The following is a 21,784-nucleotide window of genomic DNA, read 5'->3' as shown; positions in this document are numbered from 1 at the left end:
CACCTTCCCCCGCCAACACCAATATTACTCAATCAGCATGAGGAAGGCCACATATATATGGGAACAAATTTAACTTGATCAAAAAGTAGCTACATTCTCTGGAAAACCTCACTGCAGCAAACATGTTAATCCTTTTCTTAAAAGATCAAATATACAGTGATGATGGTGAGCTAAATGGTAATAAATAGGATTATGTCTGGTTTGCTTTGCTCCTTAGAGGTATATGGATTCATCTGACTGCTCTAGCAAAGGGGCATTAGAATCAACTGTTGCTAATATCACTGATCACTCTGGTGTGGTTCTGTGAAGTAACTGAATGTTCATCTACTGTGCCGGAAAAGTAATTAAACTTTTAAACACCAAATGTTGCTGAGCGTGTACCAAAATGGTGTTCAGAGAAAGAATTAGAAGGTACAGAGCATGGAAAGATCATTACTTATTTTATATAAACCAGTGTTAAATCAGAACTCTACTGGGATTTTGCAGTAAAAGGGAGGAAGCCCAAGGACAAAGTCACCACAACAGTTTCTCATTACACTAGAATGCACTTGGACTTTTAAAAATGTATTTCCATTTCAATCTATCATTTAAAATGCACCAATATAAATTACAAGCTGTTAAAGAGTCAAGCCTTTGACACTTCACTTACGGTGAAAAACGTTTTTCACATGATAGCAGATTTTTGGCCTGTAAAACAATGTTTTCTGAATACAAGACAGAGAAAAGGGATTGCTTGTTCAAACCTTACTATAAGGGTAACTTGGTCATTAGACTTATCAATTATGTGGTAATAAAACTAGTACTGTTGACATTTGAACTGGATACTGGAACAAATTATTATTGTCCTACTAGAGGCATATAATCCTACCAGTAATTCGGTTTTCAATTTCTCCTTGCATCTGGAGGGAGTCCACGTAAATGGTCCTGTTTCCAATGATTCGTGCACATGCAATTCCCCTGTAAGGCTGACAGAACCCGTCTTCATGGTAATCTTCTCTGCAAAAGACAAGGGGATTCTATAAGTGCATCTGCAGATGTCCAGCTGTCCCCAATGAATTTTTAAGAAATATATTCTTAAAATGACTTAAATCTGAAACTCTTCAATACTCCAGGTGCTACTGCCTCCCCTCTGCCTACCTTCACACCAATTTGGAAGTATTTATGGGGGCACCACTGCAAACATCTAATTCAAGAAAGAAAGTAAAAACCAAGAATAATCTCAAAGTTATATGCTAATGGTAATGGGATTTGACATATGAACCTATTAAAAAGCTGTTAGACTGAGACAGTAATATAGATCATGTTACACATCCTCATGCATTTCTGGCATCTGACTGCATTGACTACGATTAGGCAAGCAGTTGGTTCTTGTCTCCCACCTCCTTCTACAATTCTTCATTTCCTTAAGCAAATAGCAAAATAGGACTTACTCAAGATTCATTTAAAATACGGCATAATTCTGAACCAAGAGTTGGATAAACAGAATGAAAAGAATCAGTGGTTAACTTCTTTTCTCCTCCCTTTGTTTCGATTCAGTGTTAAATTCCCCCCTCCACTCTTCAGCCAAATTCTGATCTTCCTTACACGAATATATCATTATTATTAATTATTTGTATTATTGTAGCACCTAGGCTAAATATAGTAACTTGAATGTAGTTGCTCTAGATTAACACTGGTATAACCAAAAGCATAAATTGCTTCTTTTAACTAAGGAATCACTTTAAAAACATGGGATATACCTATATTTCCCCTTTCCCCCCATTTTTTAAAAGTGATACTTCAAAGCTCTCCACAATTTAGCCCTGCCCTGTCAATCTGTCTCGTTTATTATCCTATTGTGAGGTCACCAGCTGTTTTTGCTCTGCCAGTAATGCCAGCCTAGATCATCCACCTGTTTGCTTCTTCCACAAACATCTTCACTCTTTTTCCCATGCCGCCTTCTTATAGGTGGAAGAAATTCCCAGGCAAAATATGTAATGCCACAAACTTATCTTCCTTAAAACTCATTCCTGTCATAATATGTTCAGAAAGCTGCCATCTAATAATGGCTAGGTGTGGTGAGCTGTGACCATTACTCTGATTGGCTAAGAACTGCACACAGCACTACTCTGCCAAAAACAGTCCATTATTTTTGTTACCCAATCCTACAGATAATGAGTCAGGAGGAGGGGAGAGCTACCTGAGAACAGAGGAGAGGCAGAAAGCTCAGCAGAGACTTCCCTGAGCTCCTCACGTTCCTCATCACAGTCCACAGATTCCTCATGGTAAAAACAGTTCATCTCAAAACCCCAAAGTAAAACAATGTCACAACGGAGCAGATATTCAGTCCCTTAGGAATGAGGGGAAAAAACAGTATGATAAGTATAAGTTAGGCTCAGAAGCAAGGGCTTGACTCTAGACGGAGGTAGCCATGAGCTAGGGTAGGACTCTGAAGGAAGCAGGCCTGGTTGAATGCTCTTCTGCAGGAAGCCCTCTTGTGGGAGACCTGACTTGGGGCTATGGAAGAAGACTCATGGGAGATAAGCAGATATCTTGGGACTCTCAAGCAGATGGCCTGGAAAATGGGAACCTCGAATAGAGACTAATGGTACTGGGACAGAGTGGTTAATGAGAGTTGGTAACCTGTGAACAGTGACATGTGAATGGGACTGAAGAGCTTCTGCATTGTAAACTTGTTTTCCTTTAGGGTTTTGAAACTAGTAGCAAAAATCCCAATGGCCTGGGATAGGGCACTAGATGGGGAGGGCTCTGACTTGCTACAAAAAATTCTTTCCCAGATGTCTGGCTAGTGGATCTTGCCAACATGCTCAGGGTTCAACTCATTGCCATATGGGGTTGGAAGGAATTTTCTTCCAGGTCAGACTGGCAGAGACTCTGGGTTTTATTTTGATTTTTTATTTATTTATTTTGCCTTCCTCTGCAACATGGGGTCTGGGTCACTTGCTGGTTCAAACTAGAGTAAATGGTGGATTCTCTGTAACTTAAGTTTTTAAATCTTTTAGTTTTTAAATCATGATTTGAGGACTTCAGGAACCCAGCCAAAGGTTATGGGTCTTTTACAGGAGTGGATGGGTGAGGTTCTGTGGCCTGTGATGTGCAGGAAGTCAGATTAGATTATCACAATGGTCCCTTTTGGCCTTAAAGTCTCTGAGTTTAACTGTTTTTACCATATGGAATCTGTGGACTGTGGTACCTTATGTGAATAAAAGGATTTGAACTTGCTCCTGAGACAGACACTCCTTTTCATGGGTGAATAAAGGGGAAACTGAGGGAAGCAAACCTGTTGCACTGTGGTCTCCCACAGGAGGGGCCACCTTATTATAGGCTGCCATTTATTACATATTTGCCAAGTGCCTAACATAATGGAGTCACCCCTCTGACCTGGTTGAAGCTGCTAAGCCCTACCACAGTATACATGTTGAACATTAATAAAATAATAATTCATCCACAAATGCTGAATGCAGATTAACTACCACAAAGACATTTTACTTTTCTCCAATGGGAACAAAGGACAGGTGGAGTCAGAAGCTTTCAGGACAAGTTAATTGCCACAATGAACAGCTTTCAGTTGCACACTCATTATTGTATTAAAACCTCATTTTCTAACAATTCCTAAATACTCCGAGAGTCCACAAAAATCAAAGTGTTGCACAAGCTGCACAGTCAACCCAGACCACCCCAATAGGAAGTCAATGATCTCCATAATGAGCTGCATGAATATGAAACACCTGTTTGACCTCTTTAACTAAGGCATAGTTCAAACACTGATCATGAGAAACAAAGTCAGTTAAAAGAGCTATGTGTAACCATATCTCACCCTCCTGCTCCATCTCTCTGCCAGCATAAAGAATCTGAAGGAATAAGTAATCTAACAAGGTATTGGTGACAAGAACAGTATGATCACTCAGGTTCCGTTTATTTATTTCTGTCAGAACTTGCAAATACAGTTCAGATATGGTGTATATATACACATGCTAATACAGATTTTCTCTGCAGAATGTTATAGTCAACTACTGATTAAACTGAAATATGGTCAGCATCTTGGATGGGCACAAAAATTAACAGCAATCTGATGTCAGAGGTTCTGACAGAAGCAAGACTCTTGTTATTCAAATGCCATGTTCCACATGAATCCTTTATAACTCTCTAATATAATCCAGGCAAAGCACTAAAATAAGTCTGGCTAGTCTGGCTGACAACTTCAAAGAAAACGATCTCAAATGCTTATGGGTCAATATACTAAGAAATAAAGTGCAAAATGGAATATTAGCTGGTGTCTGCTACACACAACCAAATAACACTAGGGAAAAGGATGACTGGCTCCTTACGCACCTACCTATAAGGTGAAAGGGAAAAAGCTGCATGATCACAGGGGACTTCAGTTTGAGTGACACATGCTTGAGGTATCATGTTGCCAGTGCTAAAATATTATTGGAATTTCTATATATTATACATGATATTTTCCTAACCCAAAACATGTTGCAATCAACACAGGAGAATTGTATATTAGACCTAATCTTGACATATAAAGAGGTACTGATCACAGAATTAAAAATTAGTGGTAGCTTAGGTACAAGTGATCATGACTCGATATTTATAATGTGCAAACAGAATAAAGTCCAAACCAGTTTAAAAAAAAAAAAAAAGTACACACACACACACACGGGGCGCTATAAAAAGGCCAATTTCACAAAGCTGAAAACAATTCTGAGCCAAACCAGCTGCAAGGAAGAATTTAATCAGAAAAATGTGGAAGATAATTGGGAATAGTTTAAGAACATTTTACTACTCTCTCTCATCTATACTCACACACAAAATAAATAAAAGAATGGGGAAGTTGAATGTAATGAATATAAATCAGAAGTTATGAACTATAGAAAATTGGTAAGGGAAGCAAAGAGACACAAGGAGAACTCTATGGTCAGCAGAGTTAAGGACAATAAAAAAGGATATTTAAAAGTATATTGAGAACAAAAAGAATCCTAACGATGGTATTGGTCCATTGCTAGATGGAAAAGATAGAATTATCAATAATAATGCAGAAAAGGAAGAATTGTTCAATAAATATTTATGTTCTGTACTTGGGAAAAACAGATGATATAGTCTTATTATATAAACAGATGATAAAGTCTTATTATATGATGATGATAACACTTTCCGTTTCACTCGTATCTCAAGAGGATGTTATACAGCAGCTACTAAAGTTAGACATTTTTAAATCATCAGGTCCAGTTCACTTGCATCCAACAGTTTTAAAAGCGCTGGCTGAGAAGCTTACTTGACTGCTAACATTGACTTTCAATAAGCCTTGAAACAATGGGAAGTTCCAGAAGACTGGAAGCAAGATATGTGCCCATATTTAAAAAGAATAAAAACAGGATGACCTGGGTAATTATAGGCCTGTCAGTCTCGCACTGATTTAGGGCAAGACAATGAGGCGGCTGACATGGGGCTTGATTAATAAAGAATTAAAGGAGGTGTAATATAATTAATACCAATCAATGTGGATTTATGGAAAATAGATCCTGTTAAACTAGTTTATCTTTGGTAGATGAGATTACTATTATAGTTCAAAAAGGTAACAGTGTTGATGTATATACTTAGATTTCTGTAAGACTTGATATTGCACAACTTTTTGACTAAAAAACTACAACATAGAAATTAATATGGCACATTAAATGGACTAAAAGCTGGCTGACATCGAATGGGTGTGTTTCTAGTACAGTTCTGGCAGGGATTGGTCCTTGTCCCTATGGTATTTAACGTTTTTATCAATGCCCTGAAAGAAAATATAAAATCTTCACTGATAAAGTTTGCAGATGACACAAAAATTGGGGGAGTGGTAAATAACGAAGACAAGTCATTAACACAGAGTGAGCTGGATTGCTTAGTAAACTGGGCACAAGCAAACAATATGTGTTTTAATACATTTAAATATAAATGTATACATCTAGGAACAAAGAATGTAGGCCACACTTATAGGATGGGGACTCTGGGAAGCAATGATTCTGAAAAAAAGATTTGGAGCTCATGCGGGATAATCAGCTGAACATGAGCTTCCACTGTGACACTGTAGCCAAGAGAGCTAATGCAATCCTGGGAGCCATAAACAGTGGAATCTTGAACAGGAGAAGTTATTTTACCTCTGATTTTGACACTGGTTTCACTGGTGCTGGAGTACAGTGTCCAGTTTAGGTGTCCACAATTCAAGAAGGATGTTGATACATTGGAGAGGGTATAGAGAAGAGCCAAAAGAATGATTAAAGGATTAGAAAACATGCTTTATAGACTCAAGCAAAATCTATTTAGCTTAACAAAGAGAAGGTTAAGGGTGATTTGATCAGTCTATAAGTACCTACACAGGGAAAATCGACATTAATAAAGAGCTTTTCAGTCTAGCAGAGAAAGCTGTAACATGATCCAATGGCTGGAAGTTGAAGCTAGACAAATTCAGACTGGATATAAGACATACATTTTTAATAGTGAGTAATTAACCACTGGAACAATTTACCAAGGGTTGTGGTGGATTTTCCATCACTGACAATCTTTCAATCAAAACTGGATGTTTTTTTCTACAAGATATGTGCTAGGAATTATTTTGGGGAAGTTCTCTGGCCTGTGTTACACAGGAAGTCAGAGTTGATCATCACAATGGTCCTTTCTGGCCTTGGAATCTATGAATCTATGAGTAGTAGTGACTTTGAGTACTATGCTACATTTAATCCTTTTGACAAAGGTAGTCATGTTCAACAAAGCTACAGAAATGGCAGCACAGATAGTCCCCTCCACGACTAATATTCGATTAATTTCACTCAGCTGCGCATATACTCAGAATGGGGCATAACACATGGGACAAAAGTACAGGGGGAATTGTTGAAAGAAAACAAGAGGGGCTTCATTCTCCATTCAAGCAGAATTCTTTGGAGTCACATGAAGCTTTTGATATTTGTCCCAAACCAGATGCCAGTAACTGAATTTCTGGATGGAGCAGAAGTTAGAGTGGCTGAAAACAGGCAGAAACACAGCCTCTTCAATTTTCTGCTGCTTGAGCTGAAAAGGTTGCTCTGATCAGTGTTACAAGAGCAAATCTTAAACTTAACTCAACCAGTCCATGACGGTTCAGTTTGTCCCAGGCTACTAAGTTCCTAAAGATGAACTGCAAACGAAAAGCGTTTTTGCTTTTGTCTTTTACTAATTCTTTATGTATGTTTAAAGATTACCTCACTTTTCCCAGGTTGTTACTCTTGGGGTTTTGTTATTGTTGCTCTTCTTTGCTTTCTACTTGTTTTTAACAGAGAGGTATCAGGAAGACTAAAAGTCTCTACTTCCTGCTTTGTTTGTTTGGCTTTTTTGCTAAAAAAAAAAAACTCTTTCAAAGTCTGCAGACCTGTAGCAGGAATTTCTTAGGCCTGGTCTACACTACATTGTAAGGTTGACATATGCTGCCTTGCATTGACCTAGCTATGGAAGTATTTTCATTTATATTTGGTTCCCATTGACATTAAGTGCCTCTCTACACCAATTTAGTAATGCCACCGCCATGAGGTACATAGAGTCATGGTCGATGTAATTAGGTCATCGCACTGTCAGTGTAGACGCTGCGTTGCTTATGTTGACTCCCGAATGCTAGCAACAGTCATCCCACAATGCCTGACACTGACAGTACAATTGATACAAGCACTCCTGGTGAGGACACGCACTGCCAACACAAGGAGCCAAGTGTGCGCACACACAAGCAATTTAATAACTGCAGTGGATGTATGCCAATGTAAGTTCGGTCGACACAGTTTTGTAGTGTTTCATTAAAGGGGAGATGCAATGCAATTTTTCTTCAAAGAGAATTATTCTCCCAAGTGTTTGTCACTAGTTTTAAACAAACAATCTGATTGAACATTCCCATTTCTCTTAACACCCAATTTCAGTCTCTGGTGATGAAGGAGGACAACCTTTTGTGGGGAAAAGTGTGGGGGGGGGGTGGAAAATAAAAACTAAGAAACACCAAAGTTTGTCTTTATGCATCGTAAGAAAAGAAAATGGTCTTGTTAACTTTTGCAGCTGATGTTCAACTCATGCCAGGCTCACAGGGCCTGTTAAAAAGTAAAGGGGGGGGGGCAGAGCAAGGGGGTTTGAGTTAGCTCTTTATCACACATACACTACAACCTGGTTAAACACAGTCTCTCTTCCAACTGCTACCCTACAACTTTGAATCTGTGAAAGGAAGGGGAAAGCATGTGTTTTATGCAATATGGGAAAAGCAAAACAATAAACAATAGATTCCTGCTATCTTCCCACTGGGGTGGCATGTCAGGCCCCAAAAAACCTTTTGTGTGCTATGGAAACAGGAATTTTATAAGAGATCTTTTGAAATAATGCGTTATCCAGAACTGAAAATATCCTCAATTACTGTTGTTTTGTTAAACATTTATTACTTCCATAGAAATAGTCACATTGGAATCATGTAATATCAACTGTACTTAAAAGGTTATAGAACCATATAGCTTCATGCAAACATACATCTAATTTGAAATATTTACAATATATAAAATCCTGTGTGTACTACAGGCATTGAATAAATATATTGAACCCACTATTACATACTATTTCCACTACTATTATTAATATTAATCATGTTTATTATGTAGTGCTTAAGGATCAAATCAAGAATGGGGCCTATTGCGCTAGGGATTGTACAAACACAGAGTAGCAGAGCCCTGATGAGCTCACAATCTAACTAGACAAGACAGGCAGGGCGGAGGAAGGGGAATAACACACTGTGATGGCAACAAGCAGCAGGTTAGTGCCACCATTTCTTTTGTGGGGGGGGAAAGGGGGTTTAGTAAGGAGGGGATCAGCTAAATGGGCAGAAAAGGGAAGGGAGAGGGGACACTGAAGGGAAGGGGAGTGAGGGAACAGGGCCGGGGAGAAGGGAGCCTGAGCAACAGGTGTTGAGTGAAGAGACTGCGAGAAGGTTGCAACAAACAGCCAACCAGCACAGTGCAGTGACGGTGTTTTCCTCATGGTGGCCCCCTGCAAAGCTCAATTCTGGGGCCCCTACCAGTGTTGCTGCCAGTCATGCTGGGTGGGGCTTGTATCCCTGCATCATCACGCTGGGCAGTGTTTGTGATTCACTTTGGCTTTCATTTTGCCACCAGGAACAAGTAACTGAGTCACCCTATCGGGGGCCAACTCACTGCCTCGGACCCCCTGCGACTGCATGGGTTGCAGGTGCCTAATGCTGCCACTGAGAATAGAGCAGAGCCACTCTAGTCAAAATTGCAGCAAGTTCTCTGAATGTCCAAAGATCCCTGCTTTGGCTGCAGCTGCTCCCCTGGGCTGGAGTCTCTGGCTGACTCCTCTTCAGTTTTTCTGAAGCCAGGAGGAGCAGGAGAGGCAGCAGGAGAGGGGAGGCATCACCTGGATTCTAGTGCCCCCAAAGTGGGGGTAAGGGAGTGTCTCTGCTGCACTGTTCTGGAGCCAGAGGTGCTGAGGGGAGGGGTAGCTCCACCTGGCCCCCATTTTACTCTCTTCCCCCAGTGCAGCAGTCCCTGCTTAGACTGATTCTAGAACTGTTACCGTCTAGAGTCTCTAAATATTATTTTTTCTCTTACTTAATTGGCCTCTCAGAGTTGGTAAGGCAACTCCCACCTTTTCATGCTCTCTGTATGTGTATATATATCTCCTCACTATATGTTCCATTCTATGCATCCGAAGAAGTGGGCTGTAGCCCATGAAAGCTTATGCTCAAATAAATGTGTTAGTCTCTAAGGTGCCACAAGTACTCCTGTTCTTTTTGTGGATACAGAGTACGGCTGCTACTCTGAAATCTAATTACTTTAACTGTATAGATGATATACCACCACTAGACAAAGACATCAAAGAAAAGACCTACAAAACAAAGGGGCCTTTCTTAATGGAAAAGCTGAAATGGTGAAAAGAATAAATATGGACAGAATGTAACACATGATAACTGTAACACAATCTATTGTACACAACTGTCACAGCTGAACAGGCTGGAGGGCATATTAGAGGAAAATGTCCTAATGACTGAAGAGTGACTCATGGAAACTTCATTCTATATTAAATTCTTTTCCTGGAGGTAAATAGGAATAGAGAAACCAATTAGAGCCTAAAGTGGGCATGCACTTGGTGTCCCTGACAATAAAGAGGATCAGTAGCTTTTGTTGAAAAATGTAGAATATTCCTGGTTTAAATGTGGATGTTAAAGATATTTCATATGTTAATACATGTTACAAAATCCCAGCCAGAACATCAGGCAATAGGAACACACATGACGGCAGACAGGTTTTACATAGATGTTTCACAGAAACATGATGATTTAGAGATTTTTAACTATCAAACAGAAGGGTTCATTTTGAAAGCAGGCACTCCTAAGTGGGACCTAATATTTGCTTTTCTTCTTTCTGTCTTGGTCCCACAAACTCAAGCTAGAATATAAGGAAAACTTATCCGTCATGAATAATCTAGTATTTTACTTTAAATCAAAGATGTCTGTGACAGTATGAGAGAGAGACTCTTAAGTGTTCTTAGTAATAATGTTGATTCATTTCTCTGCTCCTATAACAATTAAGAGATTGAACTTTAAGTAACTAGGAGCCCAATCCTGCCAGAGGAGTGAACTGAAGTTGAGGAAACTCAGCAACGTGCAGGATCTTAAACCTTAATGCAAAAAAGCATTTAAGAATGTGCTTAAATCCATGCTGATTCAGGAAAACACAGAGGCACGAGCTCATGTGTTTTTCTGAATCAGAGCCTAAGGGATTAAATAGTAAAGAGCCTGATGGAGTTTGCATTTCTCCTGATTTATACACAAAATAAAAATGTAATTGTACAAATATTTGGTCTACAGGATTGTTAGATCTGGTCTGGTTTTTGTGTTTAAGTTTTAAAAATAAATATCCCATTAACCTATTGTACCATATGTAAGTAACACAAAAGTATTATTTAAAATAATTTGAGGGGGATTTCTCTTATAATGTAATAAATGGATAAATAGATTCCTGGCCCCATATGATTCTCAAATTAGTAGAAAGAACCCTCAAATTATATTCTAGCAATCATTTAAAGCAACCTATAGAACATAATGGATATCTATAGTTAGTTTAAAAATTCTGTAGAAAGGATATCATTAAAGAAACTGGAAAGTGTCTTTAAAAATTTCCATCCATATGTCCACAATAAGTATGTCTACCTCAACTTCTGACTCTCTCCCTACCTTACTGACCTCACCTACTCCCAGATAAGAAATATTATTTAATTAAAAAATATTTAATGAGGGAAGAGGAGATTTAAGCCATTCCCAAGGACAAATAGGAGTGGAGTTGCAAAGATATTGAGAAGACTAGAGTTGGCTAGTGCAACAGCTCAGTAGAGAGCCTAAACCTAAACAGATGGGACCAGATCTTCAACTTGCATAAACAGTCACAGCTCAAGCAAAGTCAATGGTGCTATGACAATTTATATAAGTGGAGGAGGGGAGGGATAGCTCAGTAGTTTGAGCACTATCCTGCTAAACCCATGGTTGTGAATTCAATCCTTGAGAGGGCCAATTAGGGATCTGGGGCAAAAATCAGTACTTGGTCCTGCTAGTGAAGGCAGGGGGCTGGACTCAATGACCTTTCAAGGTCCCTTCTAGTTCTAGGAAATAGGTATATCTCCTATTATTATTTTTAGGATATGGCCCATGAATTTTGGAACTGCACACTCATTCAGTATTGGAGCACCCCAGAATATAGTTGTTACAATATTTAATATTTCCAACCTTCAATCTAAATAAAGTGAAATGGGATGTTTTCAGGCTTTCACTGGCATTTTATTGGTTGACGATTAACATTTATTTAATTTTGTTAAGAAAAAAATTACTTAGAAAGAATTCCCTGAATTTCCTGAAAATGGGACTTCAACTAATAAAATGCCCCTTGCTTGAAGCTCCAGAATCAATGTCTAAAAATATCTAGAGAGGTAGCCGTGTTAGTCTGGATCTGTAAAAAGCAACAAAGAGTCCTGTTATAGACTAACAGACGTATTGGAGCATGAGCTTTCGTGCATCTGATGAAGTGGGTATTCACCCACGAAAGCTCATGCTCCAATAAGTCTGTTAGTCTATAAGGTGCCACAGGACTCTTTGTCACTTTTTAAAAACATCTAAAATATAAAGACTGTCCTTTACCCCTCCAAAACAGCATCAGGCATGTTTAATTTGTTACTGTTAATTAGATCATGTGATGTAATGTATTAAACCAAGTATTCAGTATGCATCCAAACATGCTCATAGTATTCCTATTTGTTGAAATGGCCATACTGAAATTTTATTGGCTGAGCTTGCACAGGCCTTATGCTCAATTCGACCGCATTTCTCTGTTTGTACGTCTGTAACATGATAACATGCTGCATCCAATCAACTCTGAAATTTCAGAGAATGTTCTACAGAAGGTGTGTGAGGTAATATCTTTTATTGGACCAACTTTGGTTAGTGAGAGAGCCAAGCTTTCAAGCTTACCCAGAGCTCTTCAGGCACACAGACACTGGGAGATGTGATTCCCTCCTAGGGTAGACATTTACAGGCTAGCGCTGCTTCACCTAGTGCCTAAAAATAGCAGCCTGGCTGTGGTGGCTGGACAGCTGGGGATTGTACTTGGGCACCTAGTCCTAGCCACCACCTCTGCTGCTGCAGCCACACTGCTACTTTTAGGTGCTAGCTTGACGAGAGCGAGCATGCGTCTGTGCTTAAACTTCCCTTACATTTTCTCTGACAACTCTTGGCCTTAAGACAACTCTTTGCCTTTGAAAATTTCAGCAACGGTGGCTCAGTCATTTCTAAGAATGAGGTTAGAGAAAAATACATGTTTTGCTCATGATAGAAAAAATTACAACCATTTTACTGAGAAGCTTTGGCACCTCTGTCCTTCATGAAATTAGCCGGGGAATCAGCTTGGTGTCAGGAACGTGCCTTTTGCTGTTCCCATGAAAAACTGCCCAAATTTGGCCAAATTATAAGCCTTTCTAAAAATCTCAGTTCACACACAGGGTAGAGACTTGACAGGATTTGCTAGTCAGTTCTCCAAAGATTCTTCCAGCAGCTATTGCTTCTGGCTACTGCAAGCTGCTTGGGTGCTGGGACCTAGAACTGAGAGCAGGGAGACTGTCTCTCCTGCACTCTCTATGACTGCCCCTGCTGGCACCCAGGGAGTATGACAGAAATTCAGAAGGGACAAGAACCAGACTTGCATGGTGGTGGAAGGAGCAGACTGGGACAAGACACCTGACTGCGGGAGGGGTAGGAGAGACTAGGACTGAGAATAGATGAGGAACCTCGGACAGGGAACCTGGGAGAGAGAGGGAAGACTGGGATTGCAACAAGGAGTTTGGTGGGAGTGGAAAGGGGCAGACTAGGATAAGACGCTGTGGGGTGGGGAAGAGATACAGTACTTGGACAGAGGTAGAAGGATCTAACTACTAGAGAACACTCCCCTCCAGAGCCTGGAATGGAACCCAAGATTCCTGAATCTCATTATTCCTCTCCTGTCAGCAAATATCTGTGAAACCCACTGGCAAATTGCATCTCTCATCCCCTCTAGTGCTGGTCCACACAGAGGATGAAAACCTGCTATGGCTATCAGTTACTCAGTTAAGCTCAAGAGGCAGAGATCTGTGTAGCGGAGCTAACGTTTCCAACCCTGATGAGTCATGCAGATGTCAATATAATTCCACATGATTGATATTTTTTCAGTTTGCTATTTTAAAAGGCTTAGAATGACACACCAATCTCAACCAATGCCTCTGGAATTCAAGGGAAGTTTAGATCAAACAGCTCCCAACTACTACATTTACTGAAAGGGTGCAATATGCGTAATTCTAAATGATCATTTTCTTCTAGTGTTTGTTCCTTTCGATTCAAAATCAATTACTGGGTGTCAATTATCATTTATTTCTAAAGCATTCTGTTTCTTCTCCATCCTCCTTAGAATTCATGCTTCAATGCAACATATATTCATCTGAACTACTGCTACTATATTATAAAAATTAGTGGAAACTATTGTACAAAGCTCTGGTAAAGCAAAATGGCTTATGTTCAAAAGTCACCAACTTATTGGTTATAAGCAATGGTACATGGCAGCTGCATAAATTCACCTAATCATATGTAAAGTTAATAATCATTAATCAATAAAAATACGTAAAAATTCAATTCCCCCCACCCCAACTAATAATGGAAGAAAAACACATTATTTTAATAGCAGCACCTGGTAACCTCCTAAAGCTTTTGCACACTAATGTCAAACATGCTGCTGACAGCAGTCAGAGAGATTGTGGGAGAGAGTGAGAGCCACTGGAGCACTGGGCTGTAAACAGTCAACTGAGCACACCACAACCACTTCAGACCATCTCGGATCATATTTAAAAAGCAGCTACAGTATTTCAACCCTGCAAGCACAGAATACAACCTCCAAAGAATGTTTTCTTCTCTGATTTCAGATTTTGGTTTAATTTAACAGATTTAGCAGTTATAATTATGCTTTAGTGTAATAAACTGTAGTCCATTGCAACAGGGGAGAGAATGGAAAGATAGACTCTGATCTTAAAAAACTGATCTTAAAAAACTCCAGGAATTACCTTCGTATTAAACAATTTCCTAATACCATTGACAGCTCAGCCAGGTTTTTCCCACCTGCTGGAGTAACATTACACACACTTCATGCACTTCTTTTAGCCTTTTGAATACTACAAAACAATAAACTATTCTGTTGACAGTGTGTCAAAAGGGGAACTTTTCAAAGCTGATTTTGTAGAATAAAGTAGGCTGAAAATGTCTAAATTTCTGTAGTTCAACATATTGGGAAGGAATTTTCCTCCAGGGCAGATTGGCAGAGACCCTGGGGGGTTTTCGCCTTCCTCTGCAGTGTGGGGCAGGGGTCACTTGCTGGAGGATTCTCTGCCCCTTGAAGTCTTTAAACCACAATTTTAGGACTTCAATAGCTCAGACATAGGTTAGGGCTTTGATACAGGAATGGGTGGGTGAGATTCTGTGGCCTGCGTTGTGTAGGAGGTCAGACTAGACAATCATAATGGTCCCTTCTGACCTTAAAGTCTATGATATCGAGAGAACAGTTTCACAAATATACAGAAGGGCTGTGAATGCAGCAGGAGAAAGTTTACCTCCCATTCTGAATTTGGAAGATACTGATTTTCCAACTCTAAAGTGGGGGAGATACATCTCAGGCTTGCGAATTTAACTTGTAAACCAAAAATTTAAGCAAAACTAACTTTGAAACTACTTCTTTGATGCTTGCAGCTATATAAACCAAAACTGACAAACATGTGGCTCTGAAGTAACTAACCCTTTGTTTCATATTATTATCAGACTTAATAAAATGTCAAAAAAGACATTGTGGTTAGTAATTTTGGGGGATGCTGATAAATGTTTTACATTATTTAATTTTTACAGATATATTTCCTATGTCTCCTCATATTTTAGACTGAATGTGGAATTAGAATTTTTTTTAATCACACTTCTGCTGGAATTTTTAAACTATTTTTGTTACAAACACCATTTAAGATAATTTTAGTTTAATTAAAAAGTAAATAGTCGTCTTTTTTCAGTTTGCTTACTTTGAACTGTCTTTCGTTTTTTCTCAAACAACAGTCAATTAGATAAAAGTGTCACATATTGTTTGTGTGGTTCTATCAAAGAGCAAAAGGGGAGAAAAAAGCATCTAAAAATAGGAAAGCGTGACTATGAAACCATAAACATTGGCACAAAGCCTTATGGGCAAGTGCAATACCTGATATTACTTTTAACTCATTTTTTTAAATTGACTAGATTTTATGAGAACAGTGTCCCCTCTATCTTCTTGCCTTCCCCCATCCATGCATACCTTTCACCCACTTTAAGGCCAGTATGCATCCTAAGGCACTCTAATTAAACTCAATGTGGCATAAAAAGCTGCACAGGAAGTCACAGGAACAAACAACTGTCCTTTTGTAGGGGACACAATAAATACTTTGAAAGCCATTTAAGTTATTGAACAGTTGGGGTTAAAAGTAAATTCAAAACAAACTAGAGATCATCAGGGATGTCCAACAGCTGCGGTAGTGGAATAAGCCCAAGGGCTATCACTAATTCGCATGTCGATTTACATATACATTGTTTAAAAATAACAAATGCACAAACAAGCTGTACTTGTAACTTCTTTGACAGAATAATTCAAATTGTTTCTTTGATCTTACCAAATATAAGTACCTGCTGCTGAGCAGCTCTCTTACGAGCCTGTGTTCACTGGGAGAGGGCATCTAGGAGTCAAATTTTATGAGGTCAGAGCTGCATTTGGCCTTTAGCTGTATGCTGTGCACCCTGAGTTACTGCTTCCCATTTGACCAATGTGATAGCATGCTGACTGTACTAAAAAACTGCAGCTCTCTAGCCAAAAAGGTACATTCTGACCTCTACTGCATACGAGGGAGGCGCCTGTGGAACACTCATACAATTTGTGTGTCAAACCTCCCACATGGTGACATTAGACAGTGCGTTTATATCTCTTTGGCAAGTTACATTTTAAACTTGAAATATGGGATTTATAGGAAAACAAACATTTACCACATTTTTATACTTTAATCTTTCATTGAATATGTTACAGGACTGTATGCTGTAGCCCACGTGAAGCAGGGTTGCAAGTAATATGTCCAAACCCTTCAGACAATCTTAAAAATTCTGAAGTATTTTCTAGAAACAGATGGCAGTTTTCCCACTTAGCTATGCTTATAGCAATAAAAACAGATACATACTTCACAAGTTGTGACAAAAGAGATTAAACTTTTAAGGATAAATAAGCTAGAGACAGATGCTCTATCTTCTGACCAAAGTCAACAAACAGATTTAGAAGAGTCATGTTACAAGAAAGAACAATGGCCCAGATCTTCAGTTGTGGCCAATGAGAACACAGCACAATTAAGGAATGGGAGGAGAGGCACCCTTTGTATTTCCCCCAGTCCCCTGGATTAGCTATGTGCCAGGTATGTCCACCATAACATTAATTTAGTGTAGCTTGAAGTATGCTTTAAATTATGCCAGCTACCCATGTCCAGTAGGGGCCAATCTGACAGCTGGAACTTTGCAGAGCATAGGGAAGCTCTGATCACAGCCCCTTCTTTCTATGTCAGCAACAGGGTGCAGGAGCATAGGAGCCCCGATGTTACTGTAAGATTTTTCTCACAATAAATGACCCGCCTATAGCTGATATTCCTGTTTTGAGGCCAGGATCTGCCAGTGGTTCAATGCAAAGCAGCTGCACTGTACCCAAGATCTGGAGTATCATGTTTAGACAATAGCATGGAAGAAGGTAAAGTCCCATTATAGGACCTCATTTTTATATTTGGGTATTTGTTTTGAGAATCCACACCACATGTATTAATAGCAACAACCTCTATTAGCCTATTTTTCAACTTTTCCCATCCAACCCTTTCTTTATGAAGTCCAAGACCATTTTTTATAGGAAGGGAAAAATCCAACCTGTTACAGTCCTACTACCAATGCCACTCAAATGATTGTATGTGTAGAAACTAACATTTATTGAAATTAGTACATGTAGCATTAACTCTGAACATTTTTTAAAAGGAACTGTGACTGAAACCAGAAAGGATCAGACACCCCAAAGAACCTAAAATTGTTACTGCCTATGACCCTGTCTCCTCAGCCTTGGCCTCCCCATCCCCCAAACAAGGGGCGGGGGACATGGTGGCAGAATCTGTTCTGGGGGACAAATGGGTCATCTCCTGAGCAGGGTTTGGGAGCAAGACACATGTTGGTCTTCAGGCACAGTCTCAGGCTCATTGTTCCCCTCCTGCATGGTCACAGGGCTCCCCAGGAGGGATTTTGGGTGCCAGTCCACGATGTCATGCCAGGAGTCCTGTGGCTACTCCACTGTCATGGGGTAGGTGGTTGGGTCCTATGTCTCAGTATTGATACTTTTCAGCATTTCAGGAATGCAATTGTTCAGCATCCTTCAGTATCACAGACAACTTCTGCAGGCCCCCTCCCCCCCACCCAAAGGAGCATCTGTTGAAAATGGAAGGGAGCATGAGCTAATGGTTTTAAAATTGTAATGTATTGACGTGTAGGTATTTCTTCTTTGAAGGCTGGTCATCAATTGGAGAATATAGCAATTTTGAAAGTACCAGACTGGAAAAGGGCATGATGTGGAGATCTGACAATCTATGCCAGAGAGATGTTTGTGCTACTTGTCACCCCTCTACATATTGCTGAATGGAGGGGTCTGGAGAGCTATGAAGGTGGACCAAGCAAATTGGCACTGCCATTGAACCTTAAGAACCAGCTTGAGTTTCTGCTATACCAGAAATTTGCTGACATATGCTTACAGAACTGGCAGGCAATTTGCATGGAAATAGACTGTATTCCAAGCTAGCAGATGGAGCCTGCATGGAGAGGGAGACACAAACCACTGCAAATGCCCACCCATCGCCAAGCCTCCCCCTGCGTCAGGAAACCTGGTCCCTTCATCCAGCAAAGACTGGAGAAAGGAACAGGGGGGAATAAAGAGTCGCATTCCGTGAACTTTCCAATCAAGACCGCAAACCACTAGCCTCCCTACTGCAAAGAGACACTGCAGGGTGTCTGTGCAGCTGCGGGAGCGGATCCCTCACCCACCCTCCTTTCTCCTGATTTGTGCAGCCTGGCTCCAAGCGGGGAGATGCTGGACACTAGGGACTGGCAATGCTTGAGAACATTCATACTGTGACAGAGGGCCGCTGTCACATTCCTCTGAGAAGCAAAGGTTCCCTTTCTCTGTCCTGGCCCTGATACTAAACTGCCCCTTCCTTTTGCATAGCTCCCATTTGAAGAGCTGTGGGGGATTACTGTACTGAAAGTCTGTGATCTTGAAAGGAGCAGAAAACAGCTGTAACTGTGGAGAATCATTAATCACATACAAATGTCCTGTCCCCAAACCTGACCTTTTCCGCCTCCCCTCCCATCCCTTCCCCCGCTGTCAGATTGTTGGCCGACAAATGCACAGACCCATGAGCAACATGATAGTTCGCTGATAATCTGTTCTATAGCTTCTGCCAAAAGCTTCATAGTGGTTCATGGTAATTCAATAAAATGTTGAATTTAAGTTGTGTCCTGGTTGGGGACCATTGTATGTGTTGACAGAAGGGGTGGGTCCTGCATGCAGACCCGGAGAATGAGGGAGGGGATGTTGGTGGGGAGGGTGGAGTTTTAGCTTACTTGTCTTAGGTTCTGGTTCCTGCTGAGTCTCAGGGCCTCCCTCCTTGTCAGAAGGGACCTGTATTACCAACTCCTCCAAGCAGAGGTGCAGGATAACATGCTCCTCTTCCTCTGGGTCTTCTGGGGCCTCCTCCTCACCAGTCCCCCCTGCTTCCACACCCTGGTCTTCTTCAGCACCCTGTCAGACAATTAGGCTGGCGGGTTTGAGGAGAGGAGTCATGTGTCCCTCATGCTCAGTACTGGGAGCGCTGGAGAGTACCCAGTCCAGCTCCTTGAGAATGGTCATGTTGGAGGCCCCTCCCAGAGCAACTGTTAAGAGTCTTTTAACCTGTGGTACTGGAACCTTAGGTGCTTTATCTGTCCCTGGCACTGGGCTGGAGTACAGTGAATGAGACCGGCTCCAGCCTCTCCCAAACATCCCAGTATAAGGTCCTCGTGCTGCAGGAGAAGTTGTGGAGTACAGTGAACTCACACCACACACTGATGAGCACCCAGGTGTGCTTGGCTGACCAGATGGCTGCTCTCAGAGCGTGTTCCATGTTCATGTGTGCTGGTGCAGTGAAAACTGTTGTGAAGTGGTCCGTGCAGCTTGCTATTATGGTTGAGAATGATATGACAGAGACCTTTATAGATTTGGGTAAGGGTCAAGCAGGAAAGGGTTTGGCGCATTGTGAGAACAGGGCTGGAGGGCTTTTGAACGTGGGACTCAGGATATGCCCCTTGTCCCTGTCCACACTACAAACTGGCACAAGTAGAGAGCTAGGTCATTGCCCAAGGCATGTTCATACCCACACCGCTCAGGTGTGCTAATGTTCTTGCCCTACATATGCCTTGAAACCCATATTTCTGGGGTTTAGATGTGGATTGCAGAGGGATTCTCGCACAATAACCTGCTTGGACCCACATCCAGTCGACAGTGTAGACATACCCCTAAGGCGTGGGTGGGAGGTATGCCACAACAGCCATCTCACATAGGTACTCTGGGTATGTCTACTCTGAAGCTGGAGGTATAATTTCCAGATTGGGTAGACATACCCAGTGCCAGCTCTGACCCAGCTGTCACACTAAAAATAGAATGTAGTCATGGTGATGCAAGCAGCAGAACATGCTATCCACTCCAAGTGCAATCCCACCCAGAACTCTAGGTAATGCTCAGCCTGTCCCACCACTCGGGCTGTTGCAAGTACACTTCTATTTTTAGTGCACAGCTATGTCTACCCAAGCTGAAAATTACACTTCCAGCAGCGGTGTAGACATATCTTAAGTCTGGTGCTTCTGCATGGGAGCTCAGGAAGGAACCTTTTGTGTCCTGAAGTCCCTGGGGGATGGGATCAATGTCCTTTACAAATAGGTAAGGTCCGACTAGTGGATCTGCCTATTCTCCCAGCTACACTTTGTAATGGCTTAATTTACCATCTACAGCTGCTGTGCCCTCCCCCCACTCTCTACTCACTCTCGAGGCCCTAACAGCTTTCCACAAGCCCCAGAGACAGCAGACATCTGGAAAAATACCCTCCACCCCAAGTACCCACTAGCTGCAGCATTGCTGTGGGGATGAGAGAAATGCCCCTTTCCCACAAAAGCAAGTCTTGTTAGAGAACTCTGGCCACTGCCTCTATCAGAAACAGAGCCATGGGCTGGGATTTCAAATTTCCATTTAAATAATTAACTTTAATCGAAATTGTGTGTGGGGAGGTGTCTTTGAATTTTGTTTAAAGAGTATGTAGTCTTTAAAACAATTATTTTTTGCATGAACCACATTTTAAAAAGGGGAAGAGAGCAGTTTTCAGCCATCACTTCAGGACTGAGAGACTGAAATCTATCATTTTATAAGTATCTACATGGGAACAAATATTTAATATTGGACTCCTCATTCTAGCAGAGAAAGGTTGGATCCAATGGCTGGAAGCTGAAACTAGACAATTCAGACTGGAAATAAGCTGTACATTTTTAACAGTGAGAATAATTAACCATTGGAACAATTTACCAAGGTGGGTTATCCATCACTGACAATTTTTAATCAAGATTGGATGTTTCTTCTAAAAGATCTGCTCTATGAATTATTCTCGGGAAGTTCTATGTTGTATGCTATATAGGAGGTCAGAGTTGAGGATCACAATGGTCACTTCTGGCCTTGGAATATATTAATTTGACTTTAAGTTTTGCTAAAATTGCATTTTCTAATGTTTGTCTGATATTTGCTTCCTGTCTACTTTAAAACATAAATAGTAACTAACAAATCTGTGGTTTTCTGAATGGCAGAAATGTTGCCTTTTCTGAGAGAAGGGCAAATTGCAATTCCTTTTCAGAAGTGGGTAACATTGATCGTACAAGATAACAGGATTACACAGTAAAACAGAAAGGAATGAGTGTGTGTCTAACCATTCCTCTACTGCTGTATTATGAAATGGAAAATGTGACAGCATACGACAGCAAAGGATGGTCAGACACTTTTAAAAACAAACAAACAAACAACTTTCCGTTATAGATTTGAAGGTGTGCTTTTACTGTGGCCACCAGCCAAAGAAT

The 21,784-nt window shown here is 40.7% G+C and overlaps 1 protein-coding gene across 8 annotated transcripts in view; it reads right to left on the bottom strand.

The window, feature by feature from the left end:
* The window catches only part of ROR2 (receptor tyrosine kinase like orphan receptor 2), a 241,939-nt gene that overhangs the window by 16,550 nt on the left and 203,605 nt on the right, over window positions 1-21,784 (bottom strand). For 6 of the 8 annotated variants that reach the window (XM_039544636.1, XM_039544637.1, XM_039544639.1 and 3 more), the window contains one exon: window positions 869-996. In XM_039544636.1, coding sequence (XP_039400570.1) covers window positions 869-996 — 128 coding nt within the window. Of the gene's footprint in view, window positions 1-868; window positions 997-1,430; window positions 1,460-1,739; window positions 1,775-21,784 lie in introns of those variants that run through there. The other 2 variants (XM_039544641.1, XM_039544640.1) reach the window with 2 other exon arrangements.

Source organism: Mauremys reevesii, linkage group 6, assembly GCF_016161935.1.
Source record: "Mauremys reevesii isolate NIE-2019 linkage group 6, ASM1616193v1, whole genome shotgun sequence".
In the NCBI taxonomy this organism is placed as follows: Eukaryota; Metazoa; Chordata; order Testudines; family Geoemydidae; genus Mauremys; species Mauremys reevesii.
Note: the sequence above shows the minus strand (reverse complement) of the source record. Positions and strands in the feature narration are given on the sequence as shown.